Raw genomic sequence first — 15,411 nt, 5'->3', positions numbered from 1 at the left:
CATAATAAAGATTCTCTGCACAGACTTTAGCTGATGAAGTTATTTTAGTGCCTCAGCAGTATTTCGGTAGTTCAACAGAATTGAAACAGTAAGTTTCATGAGGCGAGACACACTGCTAAGAGTGTCCTCGGAGAAATATCTGCTTTTTATCCCTTGAAATAAACACAGATTTCTGGGAGGTGTAATCTTTAAAATGATGCATACAAATGGTTTTCACTGAGGTGAAGGCACTAAAAAGACAAGTGGAAAAAGGGATAAATATGTGGCAGATGATGGGAAGAGGCTGAGGCTGAGTGATGTTTTATACCCCCACATTAATCCCCTCTCTCTCGCTCTGCAACGTTGTGTAACGACACACACTAATCTGAGATAATAGCTCAATTGGAGCTGCAGACTTCTTAATGATCACTTAGGGCAAGCTGGCTTGGAGACATGCAGATACAGGGCAGTAGGCCAGTAGGACCAGCAAACAAGCAAATAGTAATACACAAACACACACACGCACACACGTCGATAAGTTAGCATAATGTGGAAGAAAATATCTGGTTAATCTGTAAAACCAGAGACATTATAACAGAACGACACATGAGCTTATCGTGTTCTGACGCTTATGAGCAGTCGAGGTTCACAACAATTATAACTATATAGCAGCACGTACATTTAGTTCTTATCGTAATAAAGATGTAGGTAAATATACGCTTCTCTTTTTTTGCCACACTGTAGTCTTGGAAGTAATTAGTGTTGCATTTGTTCCAAGTGTGCTGTTGGGTTGAACCGGAACTGTTGAGTTAGTCCTTTCTATTGGTGTCTACACATGCAGAGGAGAACTTGGGGGGGGGGGTTAAACACCTATTATTTTCAGTAAATTCATCAAATTTGCAAATCAGATTTTTACTGGTGAGCTCCTTTTTTTAATTCCGTTATCCACTGAAATTAAACCACGTTCATTTAAAAAGGGGTTCTAAGATAACAGGATTGTAACAAGCTGTTTCCAGAAGGACTGTGGTTTGACTGAAGGCTGATTTAAAAACATTTTATAGCATTTTAATTGCTCAAGATCGCTGTGAATGAATGGCCTGGCCTGTATCTATATAGCGCTTTACATACAGTCATCCACCCATTCACACACTGGTGATGGCAAGCTACATTGTAGCCACAGCCACCCTGGGGCGCACTGACAGAGGCGAGGCTGCCGGACACTGGCGCCACCGGGCCCTCTGACCACCACCAGTAGGCAACGGGTGAAGTGTCTTGCCCAAGGACACAACGACCGAGACTGTCCGAGCCGGGGCTTGAACCGGCAACCTTCCGATTACAAGGCGAACTCCCAACTCTTGAGCCACGATCGCCCCGTAAATGAAGGTTGGACCTGATTTTTTTAGACTACATAAATAAATTACATAATGAGGAAAACTTTTTGCTTCTAAGGAGCTTGCTTTCGCAAACATTATCCAGGCTTTCTGAAGGTCTTTCAAAGTTCTTCTTTGAACATTGGCTGCTTTTTTACTCATTTTAACTCCAGTCCCTGTACCTAAACAAATTTACAGGAATGTTTTTCTTTGTCAAATCACTTAAAACGTACCTATGAATCAGTCAAGCATAGAAAAGACAACTCAAGCGATGTACCAGTGAGTCTCTACACATAACAGACAACTTAGAACCAATTTTTTTTTTGTATCTTTAGGCACTTTGCTACTAGTAGCCTATCACAAAACACCAATTTTTTTCCAATTTCTTTAGTTGATTTGGTGATTCCCAAACAGCTAAGATGTGCAGTTTATGTTTTGTTTAGGAACCTGGATAAGTAGAGGACAACAGAAGAACTGCCAGGCCTAAAAAAAAACTATATAAAGAAGATGAACAGTATCTGAAAATCAGTTCCTTGAGAAACAGGAAAAAATCCATCAAAGGTCTGACACAGGACCTGAGAGATGCATCTGGCCTTTCAGTTGATCCATCTACTGTTCACTGAAGCCTCATCAGAAATGGTCTCAGTAGACGTGTGGCTGTCAAGAAGCCATTCTTAATCAACGGAAACAAGGAGAAAAGGCTGAGGTATATTCAGAGGGTGGGAGAGAGGTGCAACACTGTGTGTCCACAGCCATCTGTAAAACACAGTGGGGGCTCAGTCACAGTTTGTGAGACTGCATTTCAGCCAGTGTTGTTGTAGATCTGAAAAAATTGATGATGAAGTAACTTGCATATTGGGACAGTAGGAATCTCATTCATCCATTCATGTCCTTTACTTATTTGATCATGAGGCATTTGGCTACTTTAAGAGAATTCTAGCTACTACCATCATCTTCATTAGCTACAGCTAAGTTTCTCACTTTGACATAAACACAGAAAAGTACCATCAGATTTTGATCCAGCATGCAATACCATGTGGAAAGCATTTCATAATTTAATATATTCCCAAACACACTGCCAATGCAGTAAAAGCATATCTAGATAGAAAAACATTCAGTGGAACGCTATAAGCAACGATTGTCCTCCCCAGAGCCCAGACCTCAACTTTATTGAAGCAATGTGGGATCATCTTGACAGAGAACTGAACAAAAGGCAGCCAACATCCAAAGAAGAGCTTTGAGTGTCTCTAGAATAAATAACTATTCCTGGAGACTACTTAAAGAAATGTGTTGAAGAATAAAGGTAGTTATACCTTCATACTTTCAAGCTCATAAGAATTATACAAACTCTGTTTTTGTAAACAAGAATAAAGCTCTTAAATGCTCTAGTAAGGTGCATCAGGGGACTTGTTGACATGTTTTTCAACATAACAGGAAATAGAACACTACTGCTGTTATTCTCCTTAAAAATGGGAAAACACTTGCTATTGCAGTAATACAAACATTATTTTGTTTTTCTTCTTTAGGCAGAAGTTTTCAACTTCCACAACTGCTTAATAATCTCAAAGATCTTCCACAGACTTTGTTTCTTGAGGAAAAGATCAAGTGGACAGATCAGAAAGATCAGAAGATCAGTTTGTTTACCGAACTGACATGTTTTAAAAGCCATACATTTTTGCAATAAAAACATTTGCTTTATCGTAGCTTTTCAAATTGGTGACTAATTGAGGCATTATCACATCTTTGTGAATTAACATAACATAAATTGACCACAGACCCGACAGAAAAAATGCCTCATAGCTTGGAGAGATAAAGGCGTAATCCTTTCCACGCTGTGTCTGTTGACAACAGCCGTGGAGATTATGGGGAGAATTTGATAGGAACACAAAACAACCTCCCAGACTCACACTGTAGGGTCATAATAATTTCTTTTCCCACTTTCTATCACTTCAACTTCACTCAATCACTCAAGCTTCAAAGAACACAGACAAAAAAGATTCAGACACTGTGGGGTGAAACACACTCACTCAAGAAATGTTTTTAACTCTGATAAGCCAAAAATACAAGGCATCTTTTTTTTTTCTGAAACCTCAGCGACACAAAGCAGAACCTCACACAGAATGGTATTATTTTTCTGAATTTACAAGTAGATCTCAGCAGGTGGCAAAACTGTTTCCTCGTGTCTGATCAGTCGGCATTACTTTGTGAAATATTGCTGTCAACTAGCCTGGGTGGGTGATGTCAACACAGCTAGGAGAAAAATAACCTGTCAGAGCAATAAAAACAGCCGGAAATACCCAAAAAGTAGAGCTGGCGGGAAGCGTGTTCGACCAGCCGTCAGTGCCAACAGAAACAGAGAGTCATGAGGCTGTAGAGAGTTTTAAAGTGGAGTCCATTTAGCTTTCTGTGGGAATCTGCTGCGTGAGTGCAGAAAAAGAAGTGAAGATGTTGTAGATAGGCCAAAGTTGTTCCAAAAAGTATGTAAAAATAGTTCGCCAAGTGAGCATTCAGAGATGTGGATATTTATGATAACAAAGGACTTTTCCCTTTTTGAAAGAGGAAAGCCTTGAAAAATAAAATGCAGAGGATAAGCGGAAGATGACTTACTGCTTAACAGATAGTTTTATTTGCAGCCAAAGAAATACCATAAGCATAATAAAGCAAAGAAAAAGAAGGAAGGATTTCAAAACAAAATCCAGTGAGCTATTTTGAATTGATGACAAAAAATACTCTGTCAGCAGGGGAGGCACTGTCTGCCTTCAAGAACTTAGCAAGCAGCCAAATAAAAAAACAATAATATTGACTGACATAATCTTACCTATTCTCATATCATAAAACCAATTTACAGATCATGCACGAAGTAGACCATATTAAAAAATATTGACCGATTTCTTCGCACTCAAGCTATTAAAAGGACCTCAGTGTGCCTCAGATGTGTGAGTTCTAAGGACTCTTAATAGAGCTTTAAACAAGCATTTATCAAGCATTGAACAGAGGCTTCTTAATTTCCTGAAACTTGGTGTGTTAGCAGGCCTGTGGTTTCGACACTATAGCAGAGAATCTGCATCCACCGAAAGGCTTTAGAACAAAGAAATAAAAAAATGACTACGGGAGGTTTGGAGGAGTGCCGGCAGATTCAAAAGTGAGTGTGGCAATGAGGGAGTGGTGGAGGTTTATTAACTAAGAGAAGACAAAGAGAGGAGGCATGCAGCCTGTTGCTGACTCTGCATCGCGGTGTAAAACAACAGAAGACTTTGAGCACTACGTGGCGATGTGAAATGCCTCCCTGCAGGTGTGAATGTTAAATTCATGAATGCAAATGAAATAGATTCCTATCACATCCGAGGATGAGAGGAGAGTCAAGCGGACACTCTGGACTTTGAAGGTAGCGCAGATAGATGGCAAGTGGGCGATATGCTGCTATAATCAGGACGAGGATTAAACGCCGACTTCGCATCTGAGTCGGCACAAATTGGACTTTAAGAATTCAAGGAGGAATTCTTTTGTTGCCTCCACTGCTGTCAACTCCAGATGCAGCGAGAGGGAGGGAGGATTTGCGTCTCATCCTCACCCAGGAACTTATGCAACCAGTAAACAAAATGTACAGTTTCTTATATATGGACTGAACTTCTCTGCTGCAAAAATACAGTGTGCACATGCATTAGTACTCATGTGATTCTGTTTATTCTAACATGTGTCTGGCCCATACATGTGTCTGTACATAGTTAGGGACTGCAATTATGCATGTATGAATGTATGGGTCCCCGCAGTGAGTGAACGGTCAGTGGGGAATAGTTTGATAATGGGGGGATGGTAGGGGTGTACTGAGTGATAGGGATTGCAGTCTCGGGGGTGAACTAGTGGGGGATGGTGTTAACAAAAACAGGGTAAAGGATGGAGAAGCACCATGGTGCATAAAGATTACTGGTATGAGAAATTCTGGTGTGTTTTAGACACCTGTTCTGCCAGCGACAGTCAGGTTAGAAAGAAAGTGACACTGGCATGACAAATAAGGAGCTGCAGCTCCTTCCTGTCAGCATATTTCATAACCATGGTCTGTTGCACACATTCAGTCACTGAAATATCTGGCTTGGCATTGTGTTATGAAATATTATATTTTCAGCAAAAAAAAAAAGTGAGACAATCCACTCAGCCATTCAGAAACTTAATTTAAAAAATGCTACCGCTTCACAGCCAACGAGAACCAACGTTGTCATTTCTGAACAGGATTTGCTGTATTTACAAGCTAAATCCTCAGCACCTTCTCCCCCCAACGCAGCATATGTTGTACAGGTTTTCACCTCACCGCCTAACACCGGCTGACTTCTGTCTTTTCACATGGAGAAAGAGAAAAACGGCTTACAGAGGCAACCTGTGAGAATGACTCAAAGATAAGTAAATCATTCTTTAACAATTGCCAGAGTACAGAGGAGTACAATTTTAACAGCCAACATCCTTAGCATCTCTCTGATCACACACTACAGAGAAGCGGGTACAGAAACCCTGCATCTCTGCTCAGGGAAACAAGCGCCTGCCCACGCAGATACAACAGACCACACAGGAAAAGGAGATGGACACAGAGTGAAGGCCACACATGTACCGCTCTCTAATAAAACAACATGTAATGCTTTACAGTCATAATCATCAAATGGTGGGCTGACAGTAAGTCTCAGCTTAAAAGGCTTTCAGAGGGAGTGTTTTCACTCAAACCCTAAATGTGTCAGAAGCTCCTCCTTATGGAAAACACACGAGGGGGTAATAAACCCACAAGCAATTTCCTATGAAAGAAATACAGAGGAAATAAAGCCTGGCAGAGCAATCACTTTTCTCCAAACGTCAGAATTCGTGTGCGTGTCTGAAACAGTGACACATGAATGTTTTAGGAGCAAACACACTGCAAAAACTCAAAATCTTACCAAGTATATTTGTCTTATTTCTAGTCAAAAGAGTTTTTGCAGTGCAGGCTCCAAATGACCTGCTTTTCTGCGTGCCTGAGGACACGTCCTGCTGGGACGGAGACGAGAAGCAAGGAAAGAACAGGGAAACACCTCCATACACGCATAGGAAGTATAAGGTGGTTGTATACAACAGGTCTGTGTGGGGGATGGAGTTTTGTGGAAGAGAAAGGGAGAGAGAGAGAAAAAACATAAAAACAGAGAGATGCATGAGAAGAAAGAGAGAGTGTATGCATTATGAGATCGCGTGGGGAGGTGTAGAATTTTCTCCCGAGCCACAATTAACCCAGACACAAAAGAAGCTGCACTGCAAACACGCAAATCTCGGCTTCAGCTTTGGCACAATTTCACTGGTTTCAGCACGAGCATTCTTTCAAAATATAGGCCACTGGTTTGCTGTCAAAAAGGAAAGCAGAATTCTATTATTTCCACCCAGAACAACACATCCAAGATACCTGTCAGAGCTTTGTGCACTGGAGCGATGCACCACGTCTGTCCCTCACCTGGACAGCTTTTCATTTGAAGATGATTGGAAAATGGTTCCACCCAATCAACCCGCATTTTAGGAAAACACGCTTGTTGAGTGCTCTATTTATAGGAGAAGGGATGAAATCACCTGCACGCGCTCTTAGCCTGAGGCGAACGCACACATCCTCACTCAAAGCATGATTGCATTTGTGCGTCTTTGTAAACTCTGCTGGCTTTTATGGAATCAGGGCCGTTGTGAACAATGCGTGAGTAGAAAGAAAATTGATAAAATCCTAATAAGATAGCAAAGCCAGCAAAAAAAAATCTAAAGCTATGAAAGGGCAGAAACCTGGTTCATGACTTTTAACACAATAAGAAAACACAACTTAAAATACACAGGCTGAAGCACACACTCGAATTGTGATCAAAATTGAAAGACTAGCTCTAATGAATACTCAGAGCTAAACTTTTTCTAGTACTATTGATGGTTAGGATCACACTGACTGGACTAATCCTCATGATAATACGGTGGGATGTTTTTATGATTAAGCAGGGATGGAGGGGTTGCACTGTTATAATCATTAATATAGTTAATGTCTATTTTCATCATGCTTTAACATGTTATTGTGTAATAACGCCTTAGTCGTGGCAGGTCCACAGTCAACATATTTAATCTGTGTTTATTTCTCCTTTAATTTTAACACTTACGACAGTTTTCTTCATCACTGTTGTCTGAGCAGTCGTCATCATCGTCACACCTCCAGATGGTCGGTATACACCTTTTGTTGCTGCACTGAAACTGTCCATCCTCACACTCATCCGTGGCTGCAAGAAACAAAAACAAAAACAAAAACAAACGCAGAGATAAGAGTCCAGATGGATGAGCAACAATTGGATATAACAGTAATCTCTTGTAGGCTAGTTCAACTGTCATTTGCAAATGAATGCCTAATTGATATTCAGTCTTCATTCAGGTCAATTGGGTGAAGGGCTAGAGGCGTCATGGTGCATGCTTTCTTTCAGATAGCGGTCTCCTTTTTCCCAGGATATTTAACAGTTCAAAGACAGAAGGGCTCAGAAGAGGCCCAGGGTCTGCACGACTCAATTCTTCCAAACGTAAAGACAAAGATTCATTCAGTCAGTCAGTCTGTGCTACTACAGCTACTACCTCTGATGCAGTATGGATGACAGATGCATGACAGACACGCAGAGGCTTTTTCCTATCCTGAAACCTCACCTATTACATTTTTAATTTGTTTTTAGAAAGTAGTCCCTTTTAGCCTTTTTGCTCTCTTGGTATCACACGGACGCTCGCGCGCGCCGAGTAGAGAGCGCTTCCAGTCAGCTCAGCATCACACACCAGCCTTTATCTACTATTTCAATAGCGTTTCGCGCGCAGAGGGGGGCAACGATTTTCAACTGACCTTTTGTGAAATGAAGCCTGAGGACGAACAAATTAAAAAGTAGCAATATCCTTAAATCCGTCAACATTTCTGGAGAAGGTGATGGAGCTCATTCACATCCACGAAACAAAGCCCAAAAGCCGCTCTTGTTGTAGCGCTGCGACGCCGCTGCCTGCCTCTCCGCCGTGTGAAACTCCCCCTCCCTCCGCCTCAATGGCTACCCGGCGCGTGACGACAGCGCGCGGGGCGGGGACAGTTACGCTACACAATGCGATACAGTAGGACAGTGACCAAAGGCATGAAATAATACAAACTATTAAGGCAAATTTCTTGAACTAGCTTACTTTAAAAATAAATGCATTTATTTATCTTTTGCTTGTGTTTTGTGGTATCTTCATTTTTATGTGTGGTTGTTTATTTTGCGATTGCGGCGAAATAAAAACTGTAACTAAAAACTTTTTTTGCCTCTCTAGATCACAATGTCATACAATAATGAAATCTTTGAAGGCAGATTTTCTAAAAAAAAAAAAAAAGTTGAGTAGAATAGAAATAAACGGCAGTTCTTTTTTTGTTTTTTGTTTTTTGTCTTTGCAATGGTGCTTTCTTATCCCATACAGTTTTAAATTGTATTTGTGACATTAGGCAGAAAAATCAATTTTTTAACATTATTTGGACAAATAACAATAATAATACAATACAATTTGCCGCTTGCCTTACATGTTAAAGAACCCCGCTTCAACCTGGGAGGAGATACAACCCCATGTCTGAAGGGGTCACAAGCTATTTTACTCCTGATGCAACTCCCGAACCTGGATAAACAGGAGGGTTATCTCAGCTATCATATCTGGTGTAAAAATTGTGCCATACCAAACTTACAGATACTAACTGTGCAGCTTTTAGAGTAGGGAAAAAACATTGGCCTACAGGGGACAGACCAAAATAAGTGTTGGGCTATTATGACTAGGTGATGGGACAAGTCCAACGCTGGTGTGATTCTGGTGTGATTAGCTCAAAATAACACCATAAACCTAAGCTCATAACAAATGTTAAATACAAATATGCAATTTTTTTATTTCAGTATTGAGCATTCCTGGGTTTAAAATAGGTTGAAAAAATAGTTGGTCTTTTTTGGGGAATATAATTACATGTTTGCATATATAAATTCAGGCCAAACTGGGGGGGTTTCTCCATATTGCTCCATAGTAAGAGTCTAATCTGGCTGATGCGATCAGTATATTGAGTCCTGGTGATTCCTGGTTCTCTCCTTCATGGTTATGCTAAATGCAGTGCTTATTATGTGTGTATTATTATTATTATTATTATTATTATTATTATTATTATTATTATTATTATTATTATTATTATTATGTCTTGAAAATATATGTTGCTCAAAGAAAGCGTCTCTAAGAAAGCATTTTTATTGTTTTGAGTCTTTCATTCAGATCCCTCATTATTTTCTGGCTTTTCTGGACATTTTTCTGGCTATGTGAAGTATTGGTAAGTTATGGAACTTACCTGCTGGGAACAAAGACGCTGCAACCAGGGGGAGGGATGAACCAAATGATCTTTCCTGTTGAAATGTGTAACAGATTTTGATGTAGCACATTTATCAAAGCCTTTTTTTTTCTCTGAGTGTTCTAGTTTTGCTAATCAAGGGCATGTATGAGTGAGAAAGAGAGTGAAAGTAGTCTGAGAGCTGCCCATGTCATACCCACTGAGCCAGTGAAATCAATTTTGGAGCATGACAGACAGGTAATAGTGGTACACTGCTGGGGACTAGCAGGAGCAGATTGGTAGGGATCAAGAGGTCAAGCAATTTTGCATCCCTGTGGTGTATTTGTGTTCACTTTGAAACAGTTTTGGGTATAATTTCAAAATCCTCCACAATGCAGCCAGAGCTCCACACATGTAACAAATCCTTAAATCCGTCAAAGTTTAAACAATAGAAAGGGGGGAAACAGTTTATGGCTGATGGAAAGCAAAGGGAGGTGAAACATGTGAAACATTGTGGTCCTAGTGAGGCAGATTTCAATGTTTTAGAGCTCACTTGTTTCAACATCTTTAACACACTATTGTACAGTACACCATCCTATTCAACATCACCATTATTAATACTCCCCCTGAGCAATAATTTGATATGAGTATCATCTATATGCAAATTGCAAATGCTAAGGTGAACTGCAGGCTATGGAGTTTCTAAAAGTAGCACCAAGAGAAATAGGCTCCTGTACCACTTATTACTCTTACTAAACACAATGAGGTAATATTTGTGACAGATAAAAGTGCATTGGTAGTATTTACAAGGTCTAGTGGCTCCCAGCCAGAGAGAAAAAAAAGGCTGTCTTTCAAATCTAGGCCATGGCCATTACTGACAGCATAATCACTCATTTTAAATGGAGATAAGCTCAAGGATAACTTAATCCCTCCTATTCTCAGTTTACACACTGAGATACATGCACACACATAAACAGTCGTGTAGCTGCACAAGCAGTTGTGTTCACAGTCAAAAAGTCGCGGCACTGAAAAGAAAAATGTAGCAGTTAAGACTTGTTGTCATGGTTTCACAGCAATTGTCCAGCCAGAGCAAGACAGCAGGAGCATATTGAAAGGAAATAACACAGATGTTGCTGAACAGCTGTTTGAAGCAACAAAAGTGAATATGATATTAGTTTACTCCTGACCTGACCAAATTCAGAGTTTTATCTGCGACTAGTGATGCAGAAAAGCAAGTCGATACAATTTCCTGATTTTTTGAGTAGCTAGGATTCATTATAACCATCCTGCAATAATGGTTCATTATGTACAGTAACACACTGTGGAGTTCATAAACTGTGGATTTGCACTTTGACACAAACCTACCATACTTAAAGAACAGTATGTGTTCTCATTCATGGCTTCTTCAAAATGAAATGAAAGCAATGGGTATTGCTGTAGTACAACAAACAGACTTTTGATGTAGTTACAAATTTGATTCTCATGCATCAGAGACAGCTCCAAGTAAATTGAGTTTACAGTCAATTTGCTGTGAGGGGTGAGTCATGACTAAATGAAAATGCTTTTAGCAAACTGGGGATTAGGAAAGAGGCAGGGCATATCAGAGTGAGTGTGAGAGTGAGAGATTGTCAATCAGCACTAATATAAGAACAGATTTTGCATATCTTAATATGTGCAATGCTTTTTTACTGCTTTGACCTCCTTTTCAAATGTCTATGACTATAAGCCATAGTATAAACACTTAGTTGCTCTAAAGACAAGAGTTCACAAAGGTCCTCAGTAACCTTTTGTGTGGGCTGTTGGCTTAGTTTAGTTTAGTTTGTGCTCAATGTTGGTTTAACTTAATGTAACATTTGTTTAAAAAAAATTAATCCAGTTTTACTGGTTTCTTCTGTTATCTGTCTGGCAAAAACGTCTACTCCTCCATAGCCCTGTATGAAATTGCTCTTTTAATTGCTATGGCTAATAAAAATGGTCCTCCTGTAACCTGTCTGGTGGTATATTCATGTCTATCTAGACTGAAATACAAATGTTTGGAATCTTTGTAACAATAACAGTTCTGATGAAGAATAAAGTAATATATGTTTTATAGCTAACCAGACATTTATACATTGTTACAATATTTGTTCTTTTGTTGTTTCTTAATTTGAGCCAATATACCACCAAATCATACTAATAAGTGATGACCACGTAACTGCCTGATCAATTTTAGTGTACAAAAATCTTCATATCTTTTCATTACTGAGATACAATTTCCCATTTTAACAACCTTTTTATTCATATGTTCTGTCCAGGATAGTTTAATGTCTAAGACTACACACAGGGCTTGGTCTCATGGACTTGATCAACACTCCATTAATGGAACCTATTAATAGTGGCATGACAAGGAAAGAATTTACTGTACACGTCCTTCATCCATTTCATGTAACATAACAATATGGCAACTTTTATTTTAGAATCACAAGCTACCCACCCTAAAGCTTAAGGTGCTTTAATTACCCATAATTAACTAAATGAATGTTATGCAGTATTACATAAGACCTGTTACTAGAGACTGTGCACTTAAATCCAAGAGGAAAGTGTTTACTGAGGTCATAAATGAAGGGCACATTAGGGTCTTTTTCTCACAGGCTTACAGTCAGCTACTGGAGTTGCCCTCTGCTCACCATTAGGCGGAATACAGTGTAGAATGCTCATACACTGACTTCACTTTTCAAATCTGGGAGCGAAATCTACCTATTTTAAACAATTTTTAGAGTATTCCATCCAACAATTGTTGAGATATCAGCTAATATCATACATATATCAACTTGCTGGTTGTATGGGAGGAATATCCAGAAACGTCATAAAAGGATGCATCATGTTGTGAGACCTGGTCAACTTACTTGGAGTAAAAAACACTACTGGATGCCTGAACTTCTTTGACTTGCTGGTAGCACTAGATGAAATATCAGGGTATATTCAAAGTATCTTGTCTGTAAACAATTTCATGTCAGATCAAACTGCATCCCCATCAGTCATGCCTCGTGACAGATAATTATCGGTTATTTGAATCTCCTCACTGTCAGGGTGCATAATTTTGGAAACTTTATAAGCAGCATCAAAATACTCAGTATGCTTAAGGTTTGTGCGAGCCTCGTTGTGTCATGAGTTGTCAAGAAATTGGCCCTTTTATTTGTCACAGCAGCCAGTTTGGAGGATTTGCTACATTCTGGAGAAGCCGCCATCATCCTCTCGCACAGTCAAGGAATTAAGAAATCCACAGCTTGTCGTGTGAGCAGCATTTCAGTAAGTAGTGTGGTTCTTGTTGCATTTCTTATTTAATTAACCTTTAGGGGACATTTGCTGAGCAGGCATACGTTTTCCTTTTTCAGTTTTCTGCTCCACATTCACTCAGCTGTAGCATCTTGCATTGACAGGCTTCATGGTTCGGTTACAGTGTAACTATCTACTGATTGGCCTCTGAGCACTCAAGCAATTAAATATAAGTACCTTACTCAAGAACACCTTAGCAGCTGCTGTTGAGAGATGAGAGAGTCAAGTTTGTTCTTGTTTTCGCCTACCGCTCACCAGCCTATAAGGGAGAGTGCAACAGTGATGCTGTTTGTCTAACCCAGCGGTCTGCAACTGTGAGATTAGTTCATCCTCACTGGTTGATGCTGTCCCTGTCAGCAAAGTGAGTCCATGAACGAGAAACTGTTTGCAGGGTTTTGCACAGCCCCCTCACCATAATCTTAACCATACACTGAGATCCCTTTTTAAGTCTCTGAGCTAAATTCTTCCCTCTTCCGCACTCAGAGTAAATCTTCCTACTTTAAAGAGTAAATGTGTAAAACCTGGGTCTCTGTATAATTGCTCCAATGAAACACACTTTCAAGCATTTTTTGCAATAGCCAATTGTTATCTATTGCACACTATCATCAGGGTAATGTCCAGAACTATACTTGAATACGCCAAAGGCCTCAAACATGCAACCAGAGTCATAACGAAGCATCTTCCACAATAACATGAAGGAGGAGCTATGACCCGTGACATGATGACTGACTGTATTCATCCTTTATTTGAAAAGCAGATGAGATGGTGGAGCAATTCTATTTATCAGTTTGTCACTCTGTAGGTTTTAGGTGTCAGAAATGAAAAAGCATTTTAAAAAGACAGTTTATTGCATCTGTGTTGATAAACTATAACTACAATAATGCTACATCCACAGAGGCTGGCTTTCTTCACAGTCCCTACATTTATTTTTAATGTTGTTAGTACATTTATATGCTTATGCCTGCGTATCTATTAAGTAAGTAAGGCTGTATTTTATTTGGGAATTTTTCCCATTACAGTGTCAATAATTTTTGCTAAATGTAGAGATTTGAGTGCTTATGTTGCATTTAAATACAGGTGACAAACCCGCTGCCTTGGGCACAAAAAAAGCCTGCAAGGTTTTGGTGGCCTATTAACAACAAAGAGTTAGACATCCCTAATCTAACCCCATATGCAGCCTTCTAATGTGGGCACCCTCAGACTGCTTCCAAACCTGGAGGCTGCTGCCACCTGCAGGATGATCTTTGTCCACAACAACGTTGCATACTCTTTTATCAAACACATATATTAAACATGACTGTCCTGTTGTGGTATCATTAGAGCAAAACGCACATGTTGTGTTTATTAGATTGACAAAAGCAAAATTTAAGCCTTAACTAGAAGCCTGTTGAGTTTTTCTTAAAATGTATGAAATATGGTGGAGTCTTAAGCATACTGCATATTATTTGAAGTATATTTACAACCTTTGACATTCTTGTCATTTTAAAGTTTTCCTCTACTTTATTGTATTAGCATGATTTGGCTTTTTTTTTTTTTTTTTTTTTTTTTACATACGTAGCTTTGATCTTTCAGATTTTCTAATAATTGCCCAAATGATAATTGTAGAGAGACACTTAATACAAAAATGTGCCTGGATGACATCCTAGGTTCCTTCAGTAAAGCATGAAAAGCAAACTCAGACAGTATCAACCTCAATATTAACCCCACAGACACGTGAAGTGAATAATGTTACCACATTATAATGCAACGTCCTGCTTGCTGCTGATGTGAATGCTGCTTTGTATATGTCACTAATGTTGTAAACCAGTAACACTCACCCATGGCACCCTCTGACATCAGTGGCCAGGTTACTGTGCTCTGTCACACCATAAAAACTGCTCTGAAACAGACCGAGCACCAGCATCCAAACCACTGTGTGTGATCAAGCGATACACTGGAACAAGTTCAATCCAGTGAGGCCCATTAAAGGTCACGGCTGCTTTGGTAGCATGAGGATGGCCCACACAATCTTAAACAAGTGGTTTGGTTGTTGCTGTTGTTGTGGTTCATCTGTGTATTTTATGCAGAAGAATTTATAATGCAGCCTTTTTTTTTCATACATCTGTTCATCGATTTGTCCGTTAGTTCACAACATTCAGTTTTTTTCTCTCTGAGCCTGATGAATTTTGGAGTCACTCCCAGAACAGCAGGCAAATGACTGTCGAGGCTATTCTGTCACAAGGCAGAACAGACAGTAAACAAGCACATACAAATACACATTCACCAGCTGTACAGGAGCATGCCAAATACATATCAACCTGTCACAATGATTAGTGCAAATATTTTCATGCTTTGCCTGATTGCTGGCTTAATTGATAATTTTGGCGTTCTTTGGTGGAGGTTATTTTAAAATAAATAGACACTGATTTCTCTATCATATTAAAGTAA

General features: G+C 39.5%; 1 protein-coding gene across 1 annotated transcript in view; it reads right to left on the bottom strand.

The window, feature by feature from the left end:
- LOC146613792 (low-density lipoprotein receptor-related protein 8-like) overlaps nucleotides 1-8,263 on the bottom strand; it is an 83,088-nt gene extending 74,825 nt beyond the window's left edge. Inside the window, exons 1-2 of the mRNA XM_085378889.1 lie at nucleotides 8,197-8,263; nucleotides 7,481-7,597 (exon numbers count right to left, since the gene is read on the bottom strand). Coding sequence (XP_085235015.1) covers nucleotides 7,481-7,597; nucleotides 8,197-8,263 — 184 coding nt within the window. The remainder of the gene's footprint in view (nucleotides 1-7,480; nucleotides 7,598-8,196) is intronic.
- Between the last annotated feature and the right edge of the window lie 7,148 nt (nucleotides 8,264-15,411).

Source organism: Diplotaxodon limnothrissa, linkage group LG18 (genome assembly GCF_057381915.1).
Source record: "Diplotaxodon limnothrissa isolate DT_005_m linkage group LG18, D_limnothrissa_male_GT1.1, whole genome shotgun sequence".
NCBI classification, from domain to species: domain Eukaryota; kingdom Metazoa; phylum Chordata; class Actinopteri; order Cichliformes; family Cichlidae; genus Diplotaxodon; species Diplotaxodon limnothrissa.
The sequence above is the reverse complement of the archived record's forward strand: the minus strand, read 5'-3'. Positions and strand labels throughout refer to the sequence as shown.